This window comes from Silurus aristotelis (assembly GCF_946808225.1).
Source record: "Silurus aristotelis genome assembly, chromosome: 27".
Lineage (NCBI taxonomy): Eukaryota > Metazoa > Chordata > Actinopteri > Siluriformes > Siluridae > Silurus > Silurus aristotelis.
In genome coordinates this window covers 6,696,078-6,723,179 of record NC_139600.1, presented here as the reverse complement: position 1 = coordinate 6,723,179, position 27,102 = coordinate 6,696,078, and the positions used below count along the sequence as shown (strand labels likewise).

Here is a 27,102-nt window from a genome sequence, read left to right as displayed (position 1 = left end):
AGGTAAAGCGAAGGTCTACAAAAGTCCGGCTGTTTAGCCTTCCTGCCCAAGAGATGCCCCATTACACACTCGAATGCCCTTTTGCTTCTGATGAAAACTGTGCACACACAATCTTTCCCACACATACTTGAAAACGAAAGCGTGTGAGTGCAAGAGCGCGCGCGCACACACACACACACACACACACACACCACCTGAACTGTTCTGCAGCCGTCAGCTTTAGAGGTTTCGATTCTGTTGAGCGTTACAATACTTACAACACTGTTCCCTCTTATGATGTTTAATTCCTTCTTTAACACTGTCTGGAGCCATTTTTAAAAATGAGTATTTGAAAGTCAAAGACAGTTTTAATCTACTATACCATTGCTTATTAAATGCCTGAAAAGTTCCGTTGTTTCCTGTGGATTCTCTCCTGCTCCATTGGGAAACCCCCCACCCCCCATGTGTGTGACAGTTTATTCAGCGTAACACACGTGTTCAGCGATGGGGAACGTGTGTAACGGTTACTGTAATAAATTTTTCGACCTGTATCCCGTATATTACCACCAACGAAAGATCACATGCCCCATTGCCTTTTAAAAACAATAACCCAAAATCTGTATATGAAGTTGAAATCTATGAACTCCTGCTCTCTTGTTGCAGATTGTGGCATTTCTATACTTGTGTATGTTGGTTTTAGGTTCAAAGCAATAGGCAAGTCATTCATGTTTCTTCAACTGCATTGTATGCAAGTTTAGAACTTGTAGTTATATACCTTGATTGAATCAAAAACCTGGCAAAGAAAAATTTGCCTTTTTTTTTTTTTTTTTTAATCCTGTTTTGTACAAAAGCATAAAAATGCAAGAATTGGGCTTCTCTTATTCGTCCCTCTCAATTCCGAGGAACGAGCGATGCTGTAGAATTTTTATACAATTTTCAACTGAGAAGTGTTCAGTTGCAGCGGCTATTATACTGCACTCAAAAAGAAGTGATTTGAGATTGTTTATGGTTTGTGTGCGCGTTCTTTTTTTTTTTAAATTACTTTTAGAATGGGTCTGTTTTTATCTTTTTTTTTTTGTCTGTTTAAAAACAATGAATTAAAAACCCACACCCCTTTTCATTTTTCAAGCATTTTTTTATTCAAAGAAATGATAGTTTCACAATAAATAACCATGCTTGTACAGATTGCTTAAATCTTGACTTTTTTTCCTCCCAACTTCCCCCACGCCCACGCCCCACCCCCGAGCTGTTTCTTCGTGCAATATTGAACATGTCATTACTACAGGAAGACAGACTTTTTATTTTTTTGTTTTTGTTTTCATACAAAAAGCCATCAATGATGAACTGAGGGGATGATCAATACTTAAAGAAAGGGACTTGGCATTATGTACACGTGAATGGAGTGTGTGTGCGTAATGACGAGCAGCTCGGCTGATTTTTTTTCTTTCACTTTAAGTGTGAGCACGGGGGTGTTTGGATCCTGCTAACTTAAGGGTAGAGAATTACACATTCAACATTCCACTCCAGCCATTCAATCAGGTCTAAAAATCAACAATCAAATGCTTTCCAGGTAAAAAGAAGTCCCTTGTCTGATTCCTCATCCTTTTTTTTTGGCATTACTGCTTAAACAGATGCTTAAATCGTCTGGGATAATTCATGGAATTAGAATCGCAAACAAAAAGGGAAAAACAGTTATAATATTCCTGATATTAGGAATAATCCTAGTGTATAGAGCATAAATACACTAATTTAATTCCCACCGGTAAACAAAACTTTAAATGTTCTATATTAAACAGTAATATCACCATGTCATTTGGCCAATATATTCCATGAAAAAGATGAAGACCTTGTTTTTAACCCTTTAAACTGTTTTCTTCTCTCTAGCAAAGTCGTGGAACATTTTACAATGGACGGTTAGAAAAACTAACGCTTTCCCTTCTTCCTGCATGTACACAAACCTTTAATATACCTATTTACACACGCTTACTTCACTTTATCTGTGTCTTTTTCAAAAATTGGCAGTCATACAGGAGTCCCCTTATTTTGGTTCTTAATGGAAATGGACCACGAGTATGACAAAGTTTGAGGAGGCCGTCACATGGCTTTTAAAAAGACCGTTTAAACAGCGATAACTGAAAACCGAAATCGGTACCGCGACACTTAATCTGGCTCATTATAGCAAGTAACTTCAATGATTAGCATTAGCACTAGGAATTAAGCGCTCCCCCTGCTCTACACACACACACACTCTATTTTGGAGCAGATTTTAAAACCTGGATTAAACCAGGCTCATCTTATTCTTTTTTCATTGAGCTGTTCCTAATACATGCTTGGATGAAGAAGAAAAAAAAAAAAGTGGATTGTGAAAAGTTCGATGGGTGAATTCTCAGTTGCTAAGCAAAAGTTCTGTTGCCGTCTCCACATCCCATGACTTCGAAGACAAAGCTACTATTACTGCATTCTGAAAAGGAAAAAAAAATGTATTAGTGCATTTGTTATTTATTAGCACAATTCTCACAGCGCAAACAACCAAGACGACTTATGATTAAGAATTACTTCCTGTAAAGCTGGGCAGAGCTTCACCAATCTGTCAAAGTCTGTGTCTACAAATTCAAAATAATGTTCCTTCCATCATGTACAGAACATAATATCAGAGGTTTCATAGAATCTCTCTGCCAAATCAAATCTCGATCATGCAAAGAAACCGTCACGCGTGAATATAATACAGAAACGTCGCCATCTTTTGTAGGCTCATTTAAAATTGAGTGATGAAAAGTGGGAAAACCACATCCTCCGGACTAAAGAGGAAAGGGACCATCTGGCAGCACTCAGTCCAAAAAGCTACATCTCATAATATGGGAGTGCATTAGTGCCTGTGGAATTGGCAGCATGTACCTTTGGAAAGGCTCCATCAGTGCTATACAGTATTTACAGGTTTTAGAGCAACAAATGCTTCCATCCAGAAAACATCTTTCAGGAAGGCGTTGCATATTTAAGCAGTACAACACTAACTGACTTTATAGTAGAAGAGTCTGGGTGCTGAACTGACCTGCCTGATGTCTAGACCTTTCACCATTTAAAAACATTTGGTGCATCATGAAATGGAAAACACAACAAAGGACACCCAGAACTGTGGAGCAGCTAAAATCCTGTATCAGACACATATGGGACAACACTCTTTTCCCAAAACTTCAGCAACTGATCCCCTCGCAGTGTTAAACATGGCCGTGTCCCAACTTTTTCTGTTGCAGCCATAAAAAAAAAAATGTTTACTTAATTTTTCCATAAAAATGGTAACAGTTAAAACATTTGATGTTTTGTTTTATTGTGTATAAAATGTTGGTTTATGATTGTTGCAAATCATGGCATTGTTAATTTTACACAACGTCCGAACCTTTTTGTAATCCGAGTTGGATTTTAACAGACTACGCAGCTCTGTACTGCCTGCAACACGTTATGAAGCTGTAAAATCTCATCGTGGACAGTTTTATAATAAATTCAAGTACTTACTTTGTCGAAGCCCATGGCACAGAGTTTGTCTATTTTGCGTGTGTATTCGGGACTAGAGACGGGAGCGCCGGCGTAAACGTGAGACCACAGCCGAGCGGTCTGTTTGAACATCTCGGGATTCTGTTTATACTGAAAAGATACAGAATGTAATGTAAAAGTTTCCTATTAGCACACACCACAATGCTGTTTAACTGGCTGGTAGAGCCACCGGATCTCCCTCACTCACACCTACCTGATTGGCTACTACAGCGTCCTGAGGGTCATCGGGCTCGGCTGCAGCTAGTAAAGCCTGTAGCGAGAGCAGAACCGTGCGCAGAGTCATCGCTGCGGCCCTGCAAAGAGAGAAGAGGTGTGAAACTGCCAGCTCATCACTTTTTTTTAGGCGGGTGTAGGAAACAACCCTGGATCAGAACCTGAAATTTCTAGCGCTAAATTGTAGTGGTGACAGAAACGACTGAAAAGCTACAGGATGCAACGGCACGGTGTGAAGTTACAGGAGAGACTCGGCTAAGCAAAGTTGTTTTTTTGGAATCGAATCAATTGAATTCATTTTAATTTCGTCTTATTGCAATAGTCTTTATTCCTCAGATTCTGTGATCAGTACACCTGCCTGAACAGCTCATCATGTTCACACAATGGAATACGTCAGGAATGGTCACACATCAGTAAATAGGAATACATTTTAACGATGTGCATCGGATACAAGTTAGCATTTGTATCGAGATGCCTAATTTTTTACATATTAGCATTGGTAAAAAAAAAACTTTATTGATATAGAATTATTAGTAGATACTTTTATTATTTAGACTCGCTAAACTGTTTCTCGAGCGCGTTCTCTCAGCACCACTGCTGCTACCTGAATATGACGCATCACAACACTATGGAGACGGAGGCGTGTCCTGAGAGTCACATACAATACAGATTAACATGGCAGAGGTAGAGCTGCATCTTCCTGGAGACAGTACAGGAAAAGAACGTCGGGTTTTATTTCATCTTTTTCTTGGACTACAAAAATTCGTGTTTGTGAAAGGGTCATGCGTTAGAAGTCAGAAGGAACTTAAAAATCTATACATCAATGTCATTATTATTTTATTATTTTTCATAAATAAATAATAAAAGTGAACTATCTGTACCATACTGAATTGCACAGCATCATATTTTGATATTTTAATGAGAAAATCTGATTATGAGTGGTTACTGCTTTTCAGATTTACACAATGTTTCTACCAGACAGCAAAATGTCCAGGAATCATGGAATACCTCAGGAATGGTTTACACATCAGAGAATCGGCAAACATTTTAATGATGTGTGAACTTTACTAGACTTTAAATAAATCAATAAAAATAGACATTATCGTACGGGTTGGTAGTGTTGCGCCATGAGGTAGCAGCCTTTGCAAGCCAGGTTTTACACAATACTGCATATTTTTTAACACCAAAATCTTCCCACTGACAGTAAAGTTTCAGCAGTTTAAGATTCTGTCATGCCTGAAGTCAGTGTACCAACATGAATCACGTGACAGGACGTAATCCCAGCCTCTGCCGCTGAAAAATCTCTTGTTCATATCTCCATTATCGCAAATCCAATTAATATCTCAGCCCTTATGGATATTCAAACCTGGTGTAAAGAGTCCTAAACACTATAACAGAATATAATGTTATATTATATGTTATTATAAATCATAGTCTGGCTTGGGAAAAATAAAACCACCTGGTGGTATATTGGACAGATGGTCCACCCCAAGTCCTGGCATAGACCAACGAATGCAGCTCCTAGAAATGTCACACCACTTATCTACAAATACTTATCCTGTCTCATCAGCTAACATCGATTAACTGATTATATCTCTGTAGTCAAATACAAATCTAGTGTTAGTTAGTTAGCTATTCTAGTCCCCTCCCCCTCAGTCTAGCTCTATTTTAAATCACTAGAACCCACGACCTAAAGTAACCTTTAGTGTATATGACGAGCGAGATCAGACTGCTACCTATTTTATATAGAGATGCTTCATCTCTCATGCAAATCATTATTTATAACGACAAACCTCCTCCAGCTCTGGAAGAGAAAGAAGAATCTGAGCATTTGATCCTTTTTTTTTTTTACATTAAAGCTCTGCAAAATAACTCCTCCTTTTAAATGTGTTTCTGAATGGTCCGTCAATACTGTGATAGCAGGATATTTTTAGCCCAAGTGATCACGCCATCGAAACTTCACACCGTAACGCAATATGTGCATGTAACGATGGGCCAAAACTCACCACTGGTCTTTCAGGATGTCCAAACATATTGCCCCGGTAACCGAACTTATATTGGGATGCCAGATCTTTGTAATAAACCGCACCTGGAAGTTAAATGACAAGATCGAGTTGTTACTCTGATGCTGGATCTTGTATTGGAGTTTGCTGCAGTACAGAGAAACCATCCGATCATTTAATTGAATAGAATTTCTGATAAAAAAATTAATTAAAAAAAACGCTTGCATGATTACTTCTATTTCTATGGAGTACCTCTATTTCTATGGAATGTCTGAAATGGGGTACAGACTGAGTAGAAAAAAGGCTAATACTATACTATACTATACTATTTAATTAAACTGATTCACTCTTCCAAAAAATCTACAACCTTGGTCACCTTGTATCCCTCTATGAAAACAGTGGACCCAAACTGCAGCCCACCAGCCAAATACGGCCCATACCCACATTTGTAACGGAGGTTGTGGCACCGATAGTCGATTGCTGGAACTGTCGTCTATCAGCCAAAATCCATACCGATAGTTTTTCCGGCATCTGGCCATTATAAGAGCGGCCTCTACAGGTGAACCACTGACACCACATGCTGTTTGTTTTTACATGCGAGACTGCGCACTGCACGAAGAGCACTATATTATAATTATTATTTATAATTGATTAAATATATAATAATATTTATTAATCAATATATATTTTCTTTAGCACATTTTTATGATTCAGTAATGTTTTTTACATTTTTGTAAGTTTTTACAAAATGTTTATTTTTATTCCTTTTTTTATCCAGGATACAATTAATCAATGGGTTGATTAATCAATTATCGGCAAGTACAATCGACCCTAGCTATTAGTAAAATCCACTGTCATTCGACCTCTATTTATGAACATAGCCTAATTAGATTCACCAACCATACGCATAAATAAGTCAATGTTTTGATTTCAAAAGCAACGACTATGAAAAAAAGTCATTCTGATAGTAATAATGCTCTTTTAATAAGCTATATATCTATTAAAAAGTAATGCTCATTTGTTCGAATGGTGCATAAAATAAATGAATCTAGCATCAGGAGACTTAATAAATACATTTAAAATCATAATAAAATCCTCACAATAATACTATTAGTCACATTGGCCCTTTTCATTTTCTGTTACAGACCAACGAAGTTTGGTGACCCCTGGTGTACAGCTTTCTCATCTGTACACACCGCTCAAACAATCAAGCTTGAGAGCTTGTAGACCACTAGCTAACTGACCCTTTGCCATACCTCAACCTAAGCGTGTCATATTCAATATATCGCACAAGCAAGAGTCTTCTGAATGCTGTGCTGAAATTCATTCCAACAGCACCACTGTGATAGTAATGCTGCTTTTCATATAACAGTTCGATAAACAAGAAATTAAGATCGGGTGACATTTTATACACAACCTGCGCAAAGGTTTTGTCCTCTTTTCCCCTCCCATCAACAAAAAGAGTTCTGAAAGAAGGCACAATCGGTGTTGCCATAAAACAAACAATCTGGCCAACAAACTACAGTAACAATTTTGCTAGAAATGGGATTTTTATGTAACAAAAAGAGTCAAGGGGAATGATAAAGCGTTCCCAATGCTGATAGACTAAAAAAATGTAATCGTTTTTTTAGGTCATCATCTGTCATAAGCGTAAGAGTCTCATGAGGAAAAGAAAAAAACAAACTAAAAAAAAAAAAGCGCCAATAATCACTAAACACATCATACATTTTTCTATACTGACTTATTGAATGTTTCACACAGCGGATTGCTTTCAATGTTTTATGCAGTACATTTTAATGCATTAAAAAAATAATAAAAGTCATCCACAAATATTGGTAAATATGAGCAGAAAAGGTTTTGCAAATTGTCTCCAAACATTAGAGTTTTACAGAATAAATAAATGTGTGGCACTGTTTTAGTCCATACTCTGTGTTACCTCCCTCTGCCAGGATAACAGCTCTGACTCTTCTCCTGTCTCATGAGATTGGAAAATACATTTTTGCTATTTATTCATAACCAGTTATTATTTTGTGAAACCGTTTGCTGCACATTAGAGTAATGTCCCTAGGTCTTACCCATTGTGATCAATGACTCAAGTAATTTGGCCTCTGGTTTATCTCATATTTATACCCCTGTCCAGTCACTTAAAATATATTAGATTGTAAGACACGTGAGCATTGCGATATTTTTGACAATACTGTATCGATTCTCAAATAAGCAATATCAATATTTAAAAAATAATTTCTACAAGATTCATGGCTGTTTTGTTTTGAGTTTTTATCCAGACCGCTAGATAGATAGCAGAGCTGATATGATGGAGAGTAGAAAGATAGATATGTTGTGTGTTCAGGAGACCAAGTGAAAAGGAAGTAAGGCCAGGAACATTGGAGGAGGGTTTAAACTGTTCTGCCACTAAGAGTTACAGTAAGTGTGTAGTGGAGGTGAAGAGAGTTTCTGATGATGAAGTGGCAAATTCTGCTGAATGTGAAGCTGGAAGTTGAAGGGGTGATGATGAATTTCATCAGTGCCTATAGTACACAAGTGGGTTGTGAGATGGAGGAGAAGGAAAACTTCTGGAGTGAATTAAATGAAGTGGTAGAGAGTGAACTTAGGAATGAAAGATTGGTGATTGGGGCAGATTCATTGGCCATGTAGGTGACAGGAACAGAGGAAGTGATGGGTAGGTAGGGCCTTAAGGAGAGGAATGTGGAAGGGCAGATGGTGGTAGATTTTGCTAAAAGGATGAAAATGGCACTGATGATCACTTAATTTGAAAAGAAGGGAGGATCATAGGGTGACGTATAAGAGTGGAGAAAGGTGCACACAGGTGGATTATGTTCTATGTAGGAGATGCAACCTGAAGGAGATTGAAGACCTTTAAGGTGTTGGCAGGGGACAGTGTAGCTAGACAGTGGTCTGTAGGATGGTTTTGGAGGTGAAGAGGAAGAGGAGGACAGTGAGGACTAAAAGAACCACAAGGATGCCCAAGCAACTACTGCAAAAGTGATAAAGGAGACAGCTAGAAAGGTACTTTGTGTGACATCTGGAAATAGAAAGGAAGACAAAGAGACGTGGTGGAATGAGGAAGTGCATGAGAGCATAAGGAGAAAGAGGTTGGCGAAACAGAATTGTGATCGGCAGAGTGATCTGAAAAGTAGGCAGGAGTACAAGGAGATGCGACAGCAGGAGATTCGCAAAAGCGAAGGAAAAGGAAACAAAGGAGGGAGAAAAGGATTTGTAGCTGGGAAGGATGTGCTGCAGGTTAGAGCAATAAAGGATGGAGATGGAAATGTGTTGACTAGTGAGGAGAGTGTGTTGAGAAGATGGAGGGAATATTTTGAGCAGCTGATAAATGAGGAAAATGAGAGAGAGAGGTAAGGTTGGATGATGTGAAGATGGTGAAGCAAAAAGTGGATAGGATTAGTAAGGAGGAAGTGAGAGCAGCGATTAAGAGGATGAAGAGTGGAAGTCAGTTAGACCAGATGACATACCGCTAGAAGCATGGAGATGTTTAGGAGAGATGTCAGTGGAATTTAGAACTAGATTCTGGAAGGTTAGAGGATGCCTGAGGAATGGAGAAGGAGTGTGCTGGTAACGGTTTTTAAGAATAAGGGAGATGTGCAGACCTGCAGTAACTACAGGGGAATTAAGTTGATCAGTCACACCATGAAGTTATGGGAAAGAGTAGTGGAAGCCAGTCTGAGAGAAGAGGTGACCATCTGTGAGCAACAGTATGGTTTCATGCCAAAGAAGAGCACCACAGATGCCTTATTTGCTTTGAGAATGTTGATGGAGAAGAATACAGAAGGTCAGAAGGAGTTGCATTGTGTATTTGTGGATTTAGAGAAAGCGTACGACAGGGTGCCAAGAGAGGAGTTGTGGTATTGTATGAGGAAGTCAGGTGTGGCAGAGAAGTTTGTGAGGGTGGTGCAGGACATGTGTGAGGACAGTGTGACCGCAGTGAAGGGTGTAGTAGGAACGACAAACTGGTTCTAAGTGGGCTCTAAGCCCTTTCCTGTTTGCAGTGGTGAAGGACAGATTGACGGACGAGGTCAGACAGGAGTCTCCCTGGACTATGATGCTTACGGATGATATTGTGATTTGTGGTGAGAGTAGTGAGCAGGTTGAGAAGAGCCTGGAGAGGTGGAGGTACACGCTGGAGAGAAGGGGAATGAAAGTCAGTAGGAGTAAGACAGAGTATATGTGTGTGAATGAGAGGGAGAGCAGTGGAGTGGTGCAGTTGCAGGGAGAAGAGGTGGAGAAGGTGGAGGAGTTCAGGTACCTGGGGTCAACAGTGCGAAGTAATCTAGAGTGTTAGAGAAGTGAAGAAAAGAGTGCAGGCAGGGTGGAGAGTGGTAGGAGTGATTTGTGATAGAAGAGTATTGCCTTGCCTGACTGCATTTTCTACCTTTATAAAAGAAATAATAGTATCTTACTCTTTATTTTCTTGTCTCCCTAAGATTGTAGATGTAAAAACACTAGTTAGTGCTCAGATTACCACAGAGTAATTTAACTACCGTATTTTCCGGACTATAAGCCGCTACTTTTTTCTCCACGCTTTAAACCCCGCGGCTTAAACAATGAAGCAGCTAATAAATGGATTTTTCCTGGGTTTTTCCAGGTTTCACAAACTTTATGACAAAAAACTGAGCCCCAATAACATTAGACCAATGAAATTGCTGAATGAGTTCAGGTGAACCAATGAGACTCTCTATATTAAATCAGACGTGCTCCCACTGAATCGGGCCGCACCACATCATAAATATTGATGATGTTCCTCTGATGTTTGACCTGCCACTCACTCGGACTGTCTACAGGAAATGTGAATCATTCGTCACGCTGAAAACAACCGGGCATGAAAACACACTTCACCTGTGTTCTGAGCTGCACGGCATCGGGAGAAAAGATTCACCGATGGTGATTTTTAAATACACGACGATGCCAAAAGATAAACTCCAGAGAGAAATTGTTTTGAAAGAAAGAGGAAGACAGTGAACAATGACTTTCTTGGTAGGCTACTGTTTAGATACAAGCCGTGTAACAGACACTGTCTTTCGTTAAAGCCTGTGTAAAGTTCATTAGTTTCAGTGTAGACACCTGCGGCTTATAGACAGGAGCGGCATATTTATGTTCAAAATAAAAATCTGTCAAATTCAGTGGGTACGGCTTTAGCCCGGAAATTACGGTACCCCAAATTTTTTTTCCCTGATTTTCAAAATAATCGTTAGTTGCAGTTTACAGACTTCTTTGGTCATATTTACCAATATTAGTGGAAGACACTGTAATAAATGGTAGTAAATTATTTGGCACATATACCTAGACCCACATACTGAAAAATTTTGGAAATACCAACATGGACCCAATGTACCTCTGCAGGACTTTGCAGATGCCTTACTATGATGTTACATGGAACACTTTACACATGCAGCACACACTTCTGTTTTGTACATTTGTGGTTTTGTGTCTTTGTCTGTTGTCTGTGTCCTTATAATTTGTGCAATAGGATTCACACACAAAATTTTGTTGTATGGTGTAAAAAAGACTGTTTTCTGTGCATATGGAAAAAAAAAATCTTGGATAGTACAATACGTGTGCATGCAGGATAATATGACAGTTACCTTTGGTGGATTGAATGGATACGTCTCTGGGATCTTGATTTCTAACTGATACCTGCCACCTAAAAAATAAATAAAAACAATATTTTACTGTGAGATAAAATCTATATAAATTTACATTAGGGGTGTAACAGTACACGTATTCGTAACAAAATGTTTCAGTACAGAGCTTTTAGTTCGAATGTAATTTTAAAATCTGAGTTCCCTCAGGAACGTATTAAATTACGGACTGCAAGTTTGTTTAAACTCCTCCTTAAACTTTGAGTTCATTTTTTATTTTTATTATTATTGAGCTTAAACATGCACAACACTGCCAGGGGTATAAAAAAAAAAAAAAAGAAACTAGAATTAGCGCAGTGTCACTGTGGCTACTCACTCCGTACAAAACTACATAGCCCTGTGTGAAAAAGTGTTTTTTTTACCAGGTCTGATTACTGCCACACCTGTTCGCAATCAATAAATCTCTTAAATAGGACCTGCCTGACAAAGTGAAGTAGACCAAAAGATCCTCAAAAGCTAACATCATGCAGAGATCCAAAGAAATTCAGAAACAAATAAGAAAGAAAGTAATTTTATCAGTCTTTAAAGGTTATAAAAGACATTTCTAAAGCTTTGGGACTCCAGTGAACCACAGTGAGAGCCATTTTTCACAAATGGCAAAAAACATGGAACAGTGGAGAACCTTCCCAGGAGTGGCCGGCCGACCAAAATTACCCCAAGAGCACAGGGACGACTCATCCAAGAGGTCACAAAAGACCCCACAACAACATCCAAAGAACTGCAGGTCTCACAGTTAAGGTCAGTGTTCATGACTCCACCATAAGAAAGAGACGGCAAAAATGATCTGCATGGCAGAGTTCCAAGACCAAAACCGCTGCTGAGCAAAAAGAACAAAGTCTCGTCTCAGTTTTGCCAGAAAACATCTTGATGATCCCCAAGACTTTTGGGAAAATACTCTGTGGACTGACAAGACAAAAGTTGAACTTTTTGGAAGGTGTGTGTCCCATTACGTCCGGCGTAAATGTAACACCGCATTTCAGAAAAGAAAATCATACCAACAGTAAAATATTGTGGTGGTAGTGTGATGGTCTGGGGCTGTTTTGCTGCTTCAGGACCTGAAAGACTTTCTGTGATAAATAGAACCATGAATTCTGCTGTTTACCAACAAATCCTGAACAGTCCAGCCATCTGTTCATGACCTCAAGCTGAAGCGAACTTGGCTTCTGATCACAGGGCCATGTCGTTTTGGATTTTGTTTTCCATTAATAATAAAAACCTTAATTTAAAAACAGCATGTTGTGTTTACTTGTTATCTTTTACTAATATTTAAATTAGTGTGATGATCTGAAAAATTAAAGTGTGACAAACATGCAAAGAAATAAGAAATCAGGAAGGGGGCAAACACTTTTTCACACCACTGTATATCTGTATTACCCAAATAGGGTCAAACAAATGTAAACTTTACCGGGACATAAAAACCGAGGTACATAACCAAACGTAAATTTTGTGTACAGTTACACCCCTAATACACACACACACACACACACACACACACACACACACACACACACAGTACAACCCTCACATTTCAGCAACCATTTTAGGGACAATTCTATAGAAATGAAACTTGGATATATTTTAGAGTAGTCAGTGTGCAGCTTGTATATCAGTATATATTTATCCTCAACATACATTACATTACTCAACATACAGCTAATATTTTCCAAATATCTGGCAACAAAGTGAGTACACCCTGAGTGATAACAGCTGTATGTCGTGTAACCATGAAAATTCACACGTCCTATTCATCATGTTCATGTTTTTGTCTAGTTGACAAAAGCATATAAATGTGTAAATGTGTGTATCGTGTATTAGAGCAGTTAAAATTAAGTGCTTTCTGTACAATTATATCATACTGACCACTGGATGTAAAACATACACCTCATGGTAAAGACACTGTGAGGATTTGAGCATTAGAATTGTTCCTCTTCACAAAGATGGTCTACGCTATAACACCCTGAAACTGAGTTACAGTACAGTGATCAGGGTCATACAGAGCTTTTCCAGGACGGGTTCCACTCGGAACAGACCTCACAAGGGTTGTTGAAAGAAGTCGAGTCCTCGTGCTGTGCACAGGGTGCAGGGGCTGCTTCAAAAAACAGACGCAGGAGTGCTGCATCTTTGCCTTAGAGGTTGCAGAAGGTCTTCTTGTCAGTGCTCAGATCATACGCCGCACACTGCAACAAGTCGGTTTGCGTGGCCGTCATCACAGAAGGAAACTTCTTCTGAAACTGGCTCATAAGAAAACCCACAAACAGTTTGCTGAAGAACAATCTGTCCAAGAGCATGAATTACTGGAACCTTGTCCTGTGGTCTAAAAAGATTAAGATAAACATGTTTGGTTTAGAAGGTGTCCAGCATGTGTGTTGACGTCCTGGTGATGAGAACCAAAAAAATTGTGTCTTGTCTACAGTCAAACAAGGTGGTGGTAGCATCATGGTCTGGGGCTGCATAAGTGCTGCTGGTACTGGGGAAAACATGAGAAGTTCAAAAACTGGGCTGAACAGCAGTTTTCCAAAATAATAACAACCACAAACACCACGATGACAACTGTCTCGCTGAGGAAGCTGAAGGTGAAGGTGAGTGGGCAAGTATGTCTCCAGACCTGAACCCTATTGATCACCTGTGGGGCATCCACAAGCAGAAGATGGAGAAGCGCCATGTGTTTAACACCCAGCAGCTCTTATGGAGGAGTGGAAGAGGATCCCAGTAACAACCTGTGCAGTTCTGGTGAATTCCATACCCAGGAGGATTAATGCAGTGCTGGATAACAACAGTGCTCACACACAATATTCACACTTTGGACACAATTTTAACACGTTCACTGAGGGTGTACTTACTTTTGTTGCCAGTTATTTGGACAATAATGGCTGAATGTTGAGTTATTTTTTTAGAGGACAGTAAATCTTTACTGCAATAGAAGCAGCACATTGAATACTCTAAAATACAAATATGCATAAAGTATTATTATTTTAATATTTATGTATTATTTATATTTTATTCTTCACCTCGCTCTTTAAGCACAGTGTCACCGTGGCTACTTTTTGTACCGGAAACACGGTTTGTACTCACGATTTTGTTCGTTTTTGATTTTTACACACCATTTTGTCCAAAGTTTTACTACAGTCTAGCGATATAAATGCTTTTGAGTTTTATAAAAAGCTTCAAGAATTTCTGTTAAAATGATACAATCCTGACAATTCCACATATCGAGGGAGTGAATGAATAAATGAATGATGGAATAAACAAATTAATATAAAAAAATAATAATAACGTGTGTGTTTCTTAAACCCAGACATTTGTTAAAGGATGCTAAAATAAGTAGAACAGATAAGTAGAGCATATCTTTAAAAGATTTTATACTAAATGAAAAAAAAAACACTCACACACACATCTGTATTAGCTAAAAAATTACTAACTAATGGATGAAATTTTCCCATTTATTTAATTAATTATTCATTTGTGCATATTTAATTGATGACTTAATTTAATAAAAGTGTATTGCATTAATTCGATTTGCTATTTTAAATATATATATTTTATGTTTTATTTAAACCACGCACATTTTATTTAAAATGCAAACTGTTGTTCACAAATGTTTATATCGATAAACGACATTAATTAAAAAAAAAACGACAAGCAATTTTATGTTTTGCATTTCCTCCACCAACCGTACCGCAATTGAACCGAACGGTGACTTCAAAACCGAAGTACGCACCGACCCGTGAAATTTGTGTACCGTCACACACACACACACACACACGTATATATACACCAATCAGGCATAAAATTATGACATTATACCATGATGAGAAGTGAAGTGAATAACACTGATCATCTCATCATCATGGCACCCGTAAGTAGGATATTATTAGGCAGCAAGTGAACATTTTGTCCTCAAAGTTGACGTGTTAGAAGCAGGAAAAAATGGGCAAGTGTAAGGATTTGAGCGAGAAATGAACAGCAGTGAACCGGCGCTCGTTAATGCACGTGGAAAGCGAAGGCTGGTCCGTGTGGTCGAATCAACAGACGAGCTTCTGAAGCTCAATGTGCTGAAGAAGTTCATGTTTGATGGGTCAGAAAAGTTTTGGCAAAAAAAGTTTTTGGACTAACACGATATATGGCAGGTGGCCATAATGTTATGCCTGATTGGTGTATGTATATACATATATACATGTATCATCATGTAAGGAACTGGATCATGGAGTCCTCACCTTCATATGGAGTGTCTGGAGGTCCTGCAATCTCCCCTTTCAACTCTGTGAAATTTTCATCCACCAGGTCCACCTTTATCTGATTTTTACTCGTCTGTTGAACAGAATGTAGAAGAACAAAACAAGGCATGAGTGAAGTACATTTTAAAAAAGAAAACAGTGTCTTTCATGTCATATAAATCCGGATTATTAGGACTTTATTAGAACATCTCATTTCCAATGTATTCCCTGATTCCACTTTACAGGCCAATACTCACAACTCAGAACCCAACCAGAACCAAATAAAGCTTCAGGAGGAGGATTATTAGGAGGATTATTATTATTATTAGAAAATGTGATAAGAAACCCTAAGAGTGTCCATCCTCAGGTCTCGGCTAGCAGGCTAACAGGATGTTAGCGCGTCCTTGTCAAACAGAGCAGGTTTGTCAAATAGATAGCAAATTCTCATATCCACTACAAGTCATTCACTTCTCGTGTTTTTATTTACCCTTGTGTCGATTTGTTTGTCTAAAAAAAACAGCATTATTTGGCGACGAATCTTCTTAACACGGATATTTTACGACAGCTAACTAGCTTGACGTTTAAGCAGTACACTGAGTTAGCATGACCGCTAGCTGTAAACAAGTGTGTTATTATATTAGATATGTGTGTATATATATTATTTTCACACACACACCGGATAAAAATAAAGAATAAATCCGCAATCCTCAAACCTCTTCGCTTTTGAGGACTTCTTTAAACTCCCGTTTGATTCTCTGCACGGCGATGTTGGCCATGTCTGTGTGCCTGGAGCGCCGGGTTTCACAGCTCTGTTCACTCGGGCCTGCAGTCCGCGAAGCCTGCACTCTCTCACTCACACACACACTTACACACACTCTCTCTTTCACTTATTTTACCTTGTGACGCTTCTAGTTTCCAAACACAATGAGAGTCTGGAAACCGAGCGCAGAATGGAAACAATTCGATTTTTTTCCAGTGTGAACGCGTTTCTCCACATGTGCCTGTACTGTAGTGAGATCTAGCCCTGTCCTCATCCACATTCAGTGTACTCCATATACATCAAAATATGATCGAAACGATTACAGATGCCGCCCAAAACAAAACAAAAAACGCACCCTTCAAATCTAATTCGGTTTTATATGTGGAGCATTTTTTTTTATTTATTTATTTATTTTTTTTACAATTGAAGGTGGTTACAAAGTTCTATAAAGAAAAGTTTATTGCCTATATGTTTTTTCCTTTGAATCGTTTATCACTGATGAGCAAGCCAGTGCTGTGTAAAAACACCCTGAGATGGCATGAGGAGGAAATCTTGAGAAGAACCAGAACTCAAAAAGGAACCCACCTTCATCCCCATCCTCTGCAGCTTCATGGGTCTTTAGGCTGTTGATGTGAAACCATCCCCCGGCTACACAGAGTGGTCTCCAACTAAAGAAAACTCCATCCAGAGGTTGGACGTATGGATAAACCGGGCAAATCCGAAGAGAAGAAATTGACAGGAACGCTGGTCACCTGTACCTCAGGAGTAAAGTAAAGTTACATCACATACTTACATCAGTAAAGTACAGATACACGAAAAAAGCTTCTTAGATACAGTAATGAATTACATTGATTTAATTTACTCTCTGCCACTGGTAAGGCTCTGGGTTACTGATCAGAAGGTCAAATGTTTAAAAACCCCAGTATCAACAAGCTGTCACTTTTGGGGCCCTCAAACAAGGCCCTTAACCATATGGGCTCCAGGGGTGCTGTATCATGACTGACCCTATGCTCTGTGTTATATGAAGGAAGAATTTCACTGTGCTGCAATATATATGTCACCAAATAAAGGATCTTCTATTAGAAAATTATTTGTGTTACGTTTAGACCAGAAGATCTGGAGTCTCCTCAACCAATATCAGTGATCTCTCAAATCCTCCCACAAATCTTACACCAACATTTAAATAAAAAAAAAATGTCTAGCAAGAATTGTTCATATTTGTTTAATAATATATTGTGTCTGACAAAAAAGAGAATTGAAAAAATTATAATTCTCCTCGGTGAACCATGAAGATGTTGGAAGCTTGGACCAAGCAAAAAGTGGACGTTTATGAACTGGTACAAAAAATTTTTTTTTACTGAAATGACAAGTTTAAGTATATGTTTATTTAACACTAATGGAAAAAGTCTCCAGTATTAGAACATATTTAATGTAAGAATGAACAGTTTTGTGGTATTGGAAGTGTTGTGTGCTTTCAGGTTCAAACGTTTGGAGAAGAATCACATTTGGAAGTGATGGTCAGGTTGTCATATAGTGTAGTGTTATATTTATTATTATATTTAAAGAAGTGAGTCAAAACACCTTTTTGTCAACTAGCAACTGGTTCTTGTTAATAAACACCTTTCCTGTATCACCTCTAATAATGATCAAGTAATAAATTACACCAGAAACTAGTTAACTAACCAGCATGCAAAAATATTTTACCAGTTTAACCAGCTTGGCCTGTGTTTTGCTGGTCACACTGAGCTGAATTTTAACAAAGCTACATAAATAAGATTCTATGTGAAGTGTTACACATCACATTCTTATCTCTTACTGTGTTCGACAAAGTTAAAAGGTGGTATCAGAAATTTCGAGATGAGCTCTGTTTACAAGAAAGTACTTTAGTTATCTACATTTACACAATACCGCCTTTAAAATAGTCCCTGACATATTCCTGCCACGTTCCTGCCACTTCTGGTATGTGTCCTAGAAGTTTTTTTCGAAGTGTCAATCACCTTCTGCGTTTCTATCAGTCTGTCTGTCTGTCTGTCTGTCTGTCTGCCTGTCTGTCTGTCTGTCAGGCTGTTTACTCGTTTCTATTGTCTGCAATTATAAACATTTCAGAAAAGCTTGATTTATTTGCTGTATTCAAATACAACAATTCATTAAATACTATTTAATTTAATAATACAATGGAATAAGGGAAATTGGCTGTGATTGTATATGTTGCTTGATCTTCGGTCAGCTGGTGAATTTGGCGGAGTGATACATGAGCCGCAATGCGGGCGAGACTGGAACTTCTTTAGCTGCGGCGTCACCTGGATAATTATTCGCTCACCTGTCAGCCAATCAGAATCAAGCGTGAGAAACGCGCAGGGTTTCTTCATTAGACCGATTTATGGCGCCACCTACAGGCGTGATTTGGTCACTACTGAACCTTTTAATGTGAAAGGGGAACTCAGAAAGGTTGTGCACAGTTTCCAAAGCCGGCTTCAGCCTCGTAAAATGACACGGAGTTTCCTTCGTATTGTCCCTCGCCCACGGAATCTCGCGAGATTTGCGACGTGGCTTGTCTCGTTTTCGACCAGCTGTAACGCGGAATCAAAACAGAAGCGGAACAGGAGACGGAGCTGCGGCCCTGTAATGCTGAACCTGAGACCGGGGGCATTTACACATCTGTCTGCAGCTGGAACTCAGCTGGAGCTTTGACAGACTTTTCTGCACACATTTATTCATTGAGCGCATTTAGAAACAGAGTGTCTTAGTGACTGGTAAGAAATCGTATGTTATTTATGATGATGATGATGCCATTTACCAGTTATTGAGTTTGTTGCACGAATTGTGCTTCTAACAATTTCTGCAATATTTCTTTTGCATCATGATGTAACCTTTAAACATTGTTTATTCTTTTGCATCCTTGAAAAAAAGAATCTTTTCAAGCACTTTTTCACTTTTAAAGTGCCTGAATTTGGTTAAGAAATTTGTTTGCAAGATTCCAGCATGTAAGAACTTGTGTGAAATCATCATCACAGTGGTTTTTCTAACACTGGAAAAGTGAACTAACATATTTGTGTACTCTATTGAGGGAAAATCTTCCATGTCCCACTTGACAAAAAAAAAAAAAAAAAAAATCAGACCGGTTTTAACACGCCTTATCCTGTTGGCCTTGATTTTGGGATAAGATTGTGTCCTTGGGAACCTTCAGATCCTTGGTTCATATTCCCACAGAGGTTTTTTTTTTTTTTTTAAGCACTTCAGTTGATGCTCTAAGCCTTGGTCAAGTGATGGCAGAAGGAGGATTCGACCCCTGCGAATGCATCTGCTCTCATGAGCATGCCATGAGGAGGCTCATCAACCTGGTAGGAATTGCCTTCAATTTCAATATCTCAAAATAACCTTGAAGAAAAAAAAAAAATTCAACCAAAAGTTTTGCCCTCTGACTTTCTATAACTTCTGATTCAATACTCACATGTTTCTCTGATGTACAAGGAGGATGTATTGTGTAACAGTGTATTCATGATCTTTTTTTTCTCTAGAAAGCCGTCCTTCAAATTACAGAGGCCAGAAATGCTTACACTGAGCTGCATTCTTAAAACCCACGGTTTTGTTTACCCTTCAGTAGAATTTACACTACGTATCTTAACATACAAAGTTCAATGGAAAACAGTTGAAACTAAACATAGGGACTATATGTGTGGTCAGGCACTGCTGGGTGTAACATCATCGGCTATAATTTTACACGTGTAACTTGCTTATTGCACTTGCAAGTCCTTCTTTGTGGTTTACATTAGAGGTGTGGTACAGTAATGAGCCATCCTGTCATAATTCAAGAGCTACTACTGTGAGCAGAAGTCAAGGAAATAAATGTCTTAGGATAAGTTATTCAAACACTTATTTATTATCTTTTTAGTACCGTATGTTTTTTGTCTAATTTCTATAATGATTCAACTTTTTAACAATTCAACAATTTGTCTTATTTATATACCCAAACAGAATAAATATATATATATATATATATAAATAACAAATACAAAACTCATTAAAAGATAAAAATCATTATTTGTATTTACTATACATTTGTTTTACTGATCACCAAAATCCACCACGATGCACACATCCGGCAATTAAAAACCGTCCGTGTGGAAACATAGCAAAAGTTCTTTTTGCTGTCCTGATGATTTATGTAATTTAAAGCACCATAATTACTGTAAAACATTTACAAGAATATTTCATCTTCATGCTCTATGTTGAGTTTGGTTTCACTTATAATAACATACATTTGAATAAGCGTCCATATTTGTCAGTCAATGTTGGAGTATTAAAAACTTGAAAAGTATTAATTTAAGGTCTATTTAGAACAGAAAAAAATATGCGATTAAGTTGCGATTAATCACAAGTCAACTTGTGACAATCATGCGATTAATCGCAATTAAAAGTTTTAATTGATTGTTTTTAACATGTAGCATAGACCAATGTACAAATGGAATCAAATTCAAGATGCTCCAAGTGCATAATTACATAAAGTTATGGGTTATATCCAATAGTGATACCTACAAACTTGTGTATTATGGGCTGCATCATGTAAGAATGGAAGATGACGTAAATTTTGTTTTCCTTCTCTACCTGGTTGATGTTAAAGCATTGTCTTGTTAAATCTATCCTCAGCTGAGGCAGTCGCAATCCTACTGCACAGATACAGAGTGCCTTCAGGAATGTAAGTTCTTATTCTTACTTTCTTTTTTTTTTTTTTTATAAATAGACAAAATAAATCTATAAATAAACAGCACATGAACATCTGAACAGCCATATTTTTTGAAACTTATCATCATTTTAGAATCAAAATACCATATTTGGTTATTGTGATCATTCCAAACATCCAAAATTTCAAACTATCATGACTAAGAAGAAAGACTTGAGAGAATAGAGATATGATGACCTCCAAATTTTTTGACATACTTTGTGAAAATAAACAAAAAGAAATGAATGTATGAATCATTAATTAATTAGCAAGTGCCGTATTCTGCTTATGATGGTGGTGAACCCAGTAATGTTGACCTCAGGAATTCAACATGGATGCTACACCAGTTTTCCTCTGTTTACCCTTCACACACTGACACACCTCACGGTAAGATAGTGTAGCTCATCTGCTTCCCTGCCTGTCTTCAGACAGTAGTAGGGAACCAGAGAACCCTGATGAAACCTCGGAAACATGGGGTGAACATGTAAAACATCATATCATATTCATACTTTTTCAGCTTTATTTTGGTCGATGTTTAGGAGCCAATCCTTGAAACACTGAAAACATGAATGAGCCATTAAAAAGATTCTAAAAGCCCCTGTGCACCATGTTAGTCATAGATTATATGTGTGAGTTGCTGATGATTTAATGTGGTTTAGCATATTAAATAGACAAACAGGCTCTTTTGTTGTATTAGGTGTGTATTATCTTTAACTTTAATTGTCTTTTTTTTTATCTTTTATAGTATTTATCAGAAAAGACAAGTCTGTTAAGCCCGCTGATGTAAAAGGAACTACTTGTTAGTAGATAACCTTCAGCAATTCAGTCAAATCTTTTTTCTTCATGCAAATGTCAGCTGGATTGAATTAAAAAGAGGAACAGTGTCCGTGTTAAACTCATGTGTTGAACTGCCTTTTGAACACAGTGTTTGGAAAAAGTTTTTTTTTTCTTCTACCCTTTCATGCAAACCGAAATTTATAACAAAAGATTGTGGATCCAGAACTATTCTACAATATAAACAATGGTTCTAAATAGGTTAAATGGGTATTTGCCTATGGCCTATGCATAGAGCTTCACAGTTTGCCCATTAGGCAAGGCACATAACATTACAATGTGCTATATTGTGTTATTTCCTGTTTATGAGCGGTTTTCTCACCTTTGTTTGGTTTGTGCAGTGCCAGGACCAAGTTCTTCAACAGGGGGCGACCTGACTCTTCCAATGATTATTATGGGCTGGATAGTGGTGGCACTGGTACTCTTCTTACTTCGTCCTGCCAACATGAGAAGACCCAGGACCTCCAACAAACCTACCAGCCCTTTTACTGTAAGCTATATTTGCAATTTGGCCAAAAATATGTGGACGCCTGACAGTTACACAGATGTGTTTATTCCGAAAAACCCACAAAAAACAACTGTTACCACAAAGTTGGAAATATACCGTTTCATTGAATGAATTTGTATGCAATTTGTTTTTACTGGAGCCCAAACTTGTTCCAACAAGTTGACCTCAACTCTGCTGAACACATTTGGGATAAACTGGAACACTGACTCATCAGTGTCTAAACTCAATAATCCAGAATAAACTCAAACAATTGAACAATCAAGTGGTAACTCAGTGTTTAAGATGTTGAACTTCTGATCAGAAGGTTCTGAGTTTAAATCCCACCACCCGGTGGTGGACATTAAGGAAGTGAATGTAATTCGTTACCGTACTTGAGTAACTTCTTCGCGTATCTGTACTTTACTAAAGTAATTCCATTTGGGGAGACTTTTATATTAACTTTACTATATTTCAAAGAGAAATATCGTACTTTTTACTTCTACGTTTTTCAAAATCAATCGTGCCTTTTTATTTATAAGTGGGGAAAAAGCGTATCTGGTCAAACACCCAGCAATCCACCGATCAGGGTGAAGCCTGCGCTCCGTTTTAAACTTGTTCTGATTGCTGCTTGATATCTACTGATCACCAACATACAGATCAGACTCGAACTCGCCACAACACCCGTGTCCTTATTTGCATGATTTTTTTGAAGTAGTTGAAAATAAGTTTTTGGGCTCATGATCATTTGAATACATATCAATGTTTGACTCATTAAAATCATTCTATAAATACATTGGTGTGCCAATCGTAACATTAGAGTCTTTACACATTTGCCTTCAAATGTACTTAAGTACAATACTTTTGTACATTTACTCAAGTAAAAGTTTAAAGGGATCAGTGTTACTTTTACTGGAGTAATATTTTACCTACTGAATCTCTACTTTTATTCAACTACATTATTTGTGTACTTTGTCCACCACTGGCAGCCACTGCTGTGTCCCTGAGCAAAGCCCTGAACCCTCAACTGCTCAGATGTATAAATGATGTAATTGTAAGTTGCTCTGGAAAAGAGTGTCTGCCAATTGCTGTAAATGTATATTAGTGTTTGGTTTGTTGGATTTTTAAAAAATTTTCTGTGTATATGTACTTAAAACTGCACATATCCTGCACATATATATTTTTAAAAGAGAATATTATTATTTAAAAAGGAAGTTACTTTAATGTTTAATGAGATTAATGAGCCTTCTAACTACAAAATTGAGGTTTATTGGTTTCTACTGTTGTTTGAGAGGATATTTAGTGTAATGATTAAAAATAATACATTTAGAAACGGTTGTTTTTTCCTCATGGGTCCATTCAGGATCATAAATTCCTATTCAGAAAGTTTAGATTTCATAGAATGAGAAATAAGCAGTGATGGTGAGGGTGTAAATGGTGAAACACCTAAAGAGTGTTTGCTTTTACATCCTCATAACTAACATTGTTTCCCCGTGATCCTGACTTAATTTTTCTGTGTATTCGGCATTAGAGAATGTTCTAGAGGCAGAATCATTACAGCGTCATGGATGATTGCATTCGCTTTTACTTTAATCAGGGACTCACTCTAACTAGAGATAAGCAACTCAAGAACTTTGAGGATGGATTTGGGCTGTAATTAATATAAATCTACTACAAAGGTTGAGGAGCATGAACAGTTCTGCATTTACGCACCTATTACTACACACCATAACAATGTAACTACAAAGAATGGACATTCAGTGGCATCCAGATGAGGATAAGTTCCCTCTGGAGTCTGTTTCCTCTCAAGATTTCTTCTACATTCCATCTCAGGAAAGTTTTTCCTTGCCACATTTGCCACTGGTTTACTCATCGGGAATTAACAATTATAAGGAACAAACTTATAGGCAATAAACGTACACGTTCCTTTATACAACCTCGTTACCGCTTACTCTGTAAAGCTGCTTTGAGACCATGTTCATTGTAAAAATTCAAATTGAATTGAATTATAGTTCATATTTGTTGCAGAAAATTTGTAACTTCATGACAGAGATTTCAGATGCCAGAAACAGTCACAAGGCGCGAGATTTTCTCCAATTCCATTGTGAGAAAAAAAAAAGTCGGATAACGAGAAAACAACTTTTTGTAATGTTGAGAAAATTATTATTATGCATGGCCTCTTAGGACTTCTGTACTCTACCCTTGCACTTTTATTCTAAATGTCTTACATGGGTTTTATTTTTCCCTTTAGAACAATGGCAGAGAACCTCCAGCACCTCCAGTAGACTAGCGACGAACTGGGTGTCTCCTGACTTCATACTACGACAAAGACCTTTTACCTGAACTTTCAGTCTTCCATCTAATCGGCTACTTTTACTTACTCTCTCTGTTAGGAGTGATTATTCTTTTTTTCATTCTGCATATATTCTCATCAAGGGGTTTTAAACATGAAACGACACGGCGCCAAAGCAGCCAAAGACTTTAAAGTCCGGTCCAGTTTCACGTTAAAAACATTCACATTCTCCGTGGTGGTGTGTTAATCAGACTATAGCGTATGACACCATGACCAAACCCAAATACTCATGATTCACAGTAAGGTGGCCTGTAATGATGTAGATGGATTCCTTCATTCAGGGTGGAGGTTGTTTTGCATTCTACAAGAGCCGTACCATTTTGAATGCTTATGTCATTGAATGATGTCGTTGATGATGTCAGAACTCAAGGCCGTGGCTCTTGTGATATGATGTATGATGCGTACATCTCGTTCGCGTAGACCACTTAACGCACCGGTTGGGCCGCATTTTATCCTAATTTTAGTTTCTGTGATTACAATAAGCTGTAGGTGTGTAGGCGTGTAGGTGTGGTAGGAGTTGCAGATCTGCCGACTGTCTGAGGGTCGTTAAGGTCTTATGCGGGACCATACACAATTTACCGGATGTAATAATGTAACGTTAATTCGACTACAGAGCCAGTCTGGGTCCCATGCGACCCATTTCCAAAGTATGTCAAGAACCGATTTTGTGAGGTTTTAAAAATCTTTTGAGACTGGCTCTGTTTACAAGTAAGTACGTTATTTATCCATGTTTACACACAATCACCTTCAAAATAATCTCCCTGCACAGCAGTACAGTGCTCCCAGTGTTCCTGCAACTTCTGGAATGTGTCCTGGAAGTCTCCATTTCGAAGCGTGTCAAGTATCTTCTGCAATTTGCGCTGATGTCTGCAATGGTGTCAAAACGGCGACCTTTAAGCTTCGTCTTTGGGAAGAGAGCGAAGTCCACAGGAGCTAAATCTGGCGAGTAGGGTGGGTGTTGAAGTGAGATTATGATGTTTTCGGCAAGATACTCACATGAGGAGTGCTCGGTGACAACAAGTGGTCAGAATATAACACCAGGTGTACAGCTCCTAATGAATTGAACAATGTTTTTTGACACTGATTTATAAAGCTCGGTGCTCCTTGTGACTGTGTACAGCCTTGTGCTGCCATCTGTTGCCGTGTTACAAAACTAGACTCTTTTTGATACCACCTCGTATGATGATTTGTCTTTTCATTGGACATCAAGTGTCACATTTATAGCTCCTAAACTTTAAGATACAAATTAAATTTATCTCCACATGACCAATTATAACTAACACTAAATATAACAATATATGGTCACAATATATTAGACATTGCAATATTTGGTTATGGCCTATTTTTATTTTAAATCTTTTAAGCTGTCCCAGGAAGCTTTTTTTTATTCAATACATTTACACTAAAGGACCTTTGACTCTGTGTTTCAAAAGTGTGTAGCATCAGTTAATGAAAGTCTGTAGCTTCTATTAATTAGGATGTTAGAGACTCGGCATTAGAGTCCTGCTCTCTGCATTATCATGGTTCATATCATTTCTACGTGGGTTTACACGTAGACGCACACAATCTCTCAAACATGAATTAGGGGTGGTGGAAATTAGGGGTTTGTGTAAACGATTCTCAATGAGTAGTTTTGCTGTGGTTATAAAATTTGTTTTGAGAGAAAGGGCTTCCACTATGCACTTTTAATTTGTTCGTGAAGTACACAGTTAATAAAATCTGTACTCTATATTTGTGTGTGTGTGTGTGTGTGTGTGTGTGTGTGTGTGTGTGTGTGTGTGTGTTTCCCCATCTGGTTTGAATCACTAAGGGTGGGTGAGGAAGAAATTCGTCCCCTTGCATCACACTCATCTGTTTTATTGCGTCATTGTGATTCATGCTGCTTCAGGGCGGATTTGAGTTCACTCTTCATGATTGTGCTTATAATGACGTTTTAAAAATTGTTGAAACACTTTTTAAAACTTTATGAAGTGTATAGAAGATGCTTCAGTTATTAAAAACAAAGTATATAAAATAATAAAGATATATATATAAAATACAGGGAATAGAAAGAGTGTAAAAGCACATTTATTTCTGTCACTATTAGAATTGACACTATTTTATTTTTGTATGATTATTTTGATTAATTTTGTGTAGATACATGCTTCAAATATAATAAATAAATACAAAAAAACCCTCATCAATGGCATGGAAATGGCATTTTTCACAATATTGTAGTAATAATAATAAAAAAGTCCAGGTCTAAAAAAAAAATAAAATTATAATTTATTTGTAATATATATTTTAAAATGTAGTAATTAAAAAATATATATTACAAA

At 37.8% G+C, this 27,102-nt stretch overlaps 3 protein-coding genes across 12 annotated transcripts in view; 2 read left to right on the top strand and 1 right to left on the bottom strand.

Moving 5' to 3' along the window:
• The window catches only part of pds5a (PDS5 cohesin associated factor A), a 32,416-nt gene extending 31,256 nt beyond the window's left edge, over positions 1–1,160 (top strand). For all 10 annotated transcript variants that reach the window (XM_083532507.1, XM_083532503.1, XM_083532508.1 and 7 more), the window contains one exon: positions 3–1,160. In XM_083532507.1, coding sequence (XP_083388633.1) covers positions 3–131 — 129 coding nt within the window. In that variant the 3' untranslated portion in view covers positions 132–1,160. The remainder of the gene's footprint in view (positions 1–2) is intronic.
• ube2kb (ubiquitin-conjugating enzyme E2Kb) lies at positions 1,094–16,917 on the bottom strand. The gene is made up of 7 exons (XM_083532605.1): positions 16,347–16,917; positions 15,634–15,727; positions 11,363–11,421; positions 5,748–5,830; positions 3,722–3,821; positions 3,490–3,618; positions 1,094–2,440 (listed from the first exon to the last, which is right to left on the bottom strand). Exons 1-7 carry the CDS (start codon positions 16,407–16,409, stop codon positions 2,366–2,368), a joined length of 603 nt encoding a protein of 200 aa, XP_083388731.1. The 5' UTR covers positions 16,410–16,917; the 3' UTR covers positions 1,094–2,365.
• Positions 16,918–18,822: 1,905 nt separating this feature from the next.
• smim14 (small integral membrane protein 14) lies at positions 18,823–26,515 on the top strand. Its single transcript, XM_083532628.1, has 5 exons — positions 18,823–19,146; positions 19,626–19,734; positions 21,041–21,089; positions 22,289–22,437; positions 24,683–26,515. Exons 2-5 carry the CDS (start codon positions 19,660–19,662, stop codon positions 24,719–24,721), a joined length of 312 nt encoding a protein of 103 aa, XP_083388754.1. The 5' UTR covers positions 18,823–19,146; positions 19,626–19,659; the 3' UTR covers positions 24,722–26,515.
• Positions 26,516–27,102: the final 587 nt, after the last annotated feature.

Excerpts from the sequence above, each read along its gene's own strand:
- smim14 (XM_083532628.1), top strand. The coding sequence starts at position 19,660 with ATGGCAGAAGGAGGATTCGACCCCTGCGAATGCATCTGCTCTCATGAG. Across the intron at positions 19,735-21,040 it reads TGAGGAGGCTCATCAACCTG|CTGAGGCAGTCGCAATCCTA; the intron begins GTAGGAATTGCC and ends ATCTATCCTCAG. Across the intron at positions 22,438-24,682 it reads AACCTACCAGCCCTTTTACT|AACAATGGCAGAGAACCTCC; the intron begins GTAAGCTATATT and ends TTTTCCCTTTAG.
- ube2kb (XM_083532605.1), bottom strand. The coding sequence starts at position 16,409 with ATGGCCAACATCGCCGTGCAGAGAATCAAACGGGAGTTTAAAGAAGTC. Across the intron at positions 3,822-5,747 it reads GACATCCTGAAAGACCAGTG|GGCCGCAGCGATGACTCTGC; the intron begins GTGAGTTTTGGC and ends CTCTCTTTGCAG. Across the intron at positions 3,619-3,721 it reads ACGCTGTAGTAGCCAATCAG|TATAAACAGAATCCCGAGAT; the intron begins GTAGGTGTGAGT and ends GTATCTTTTCAG.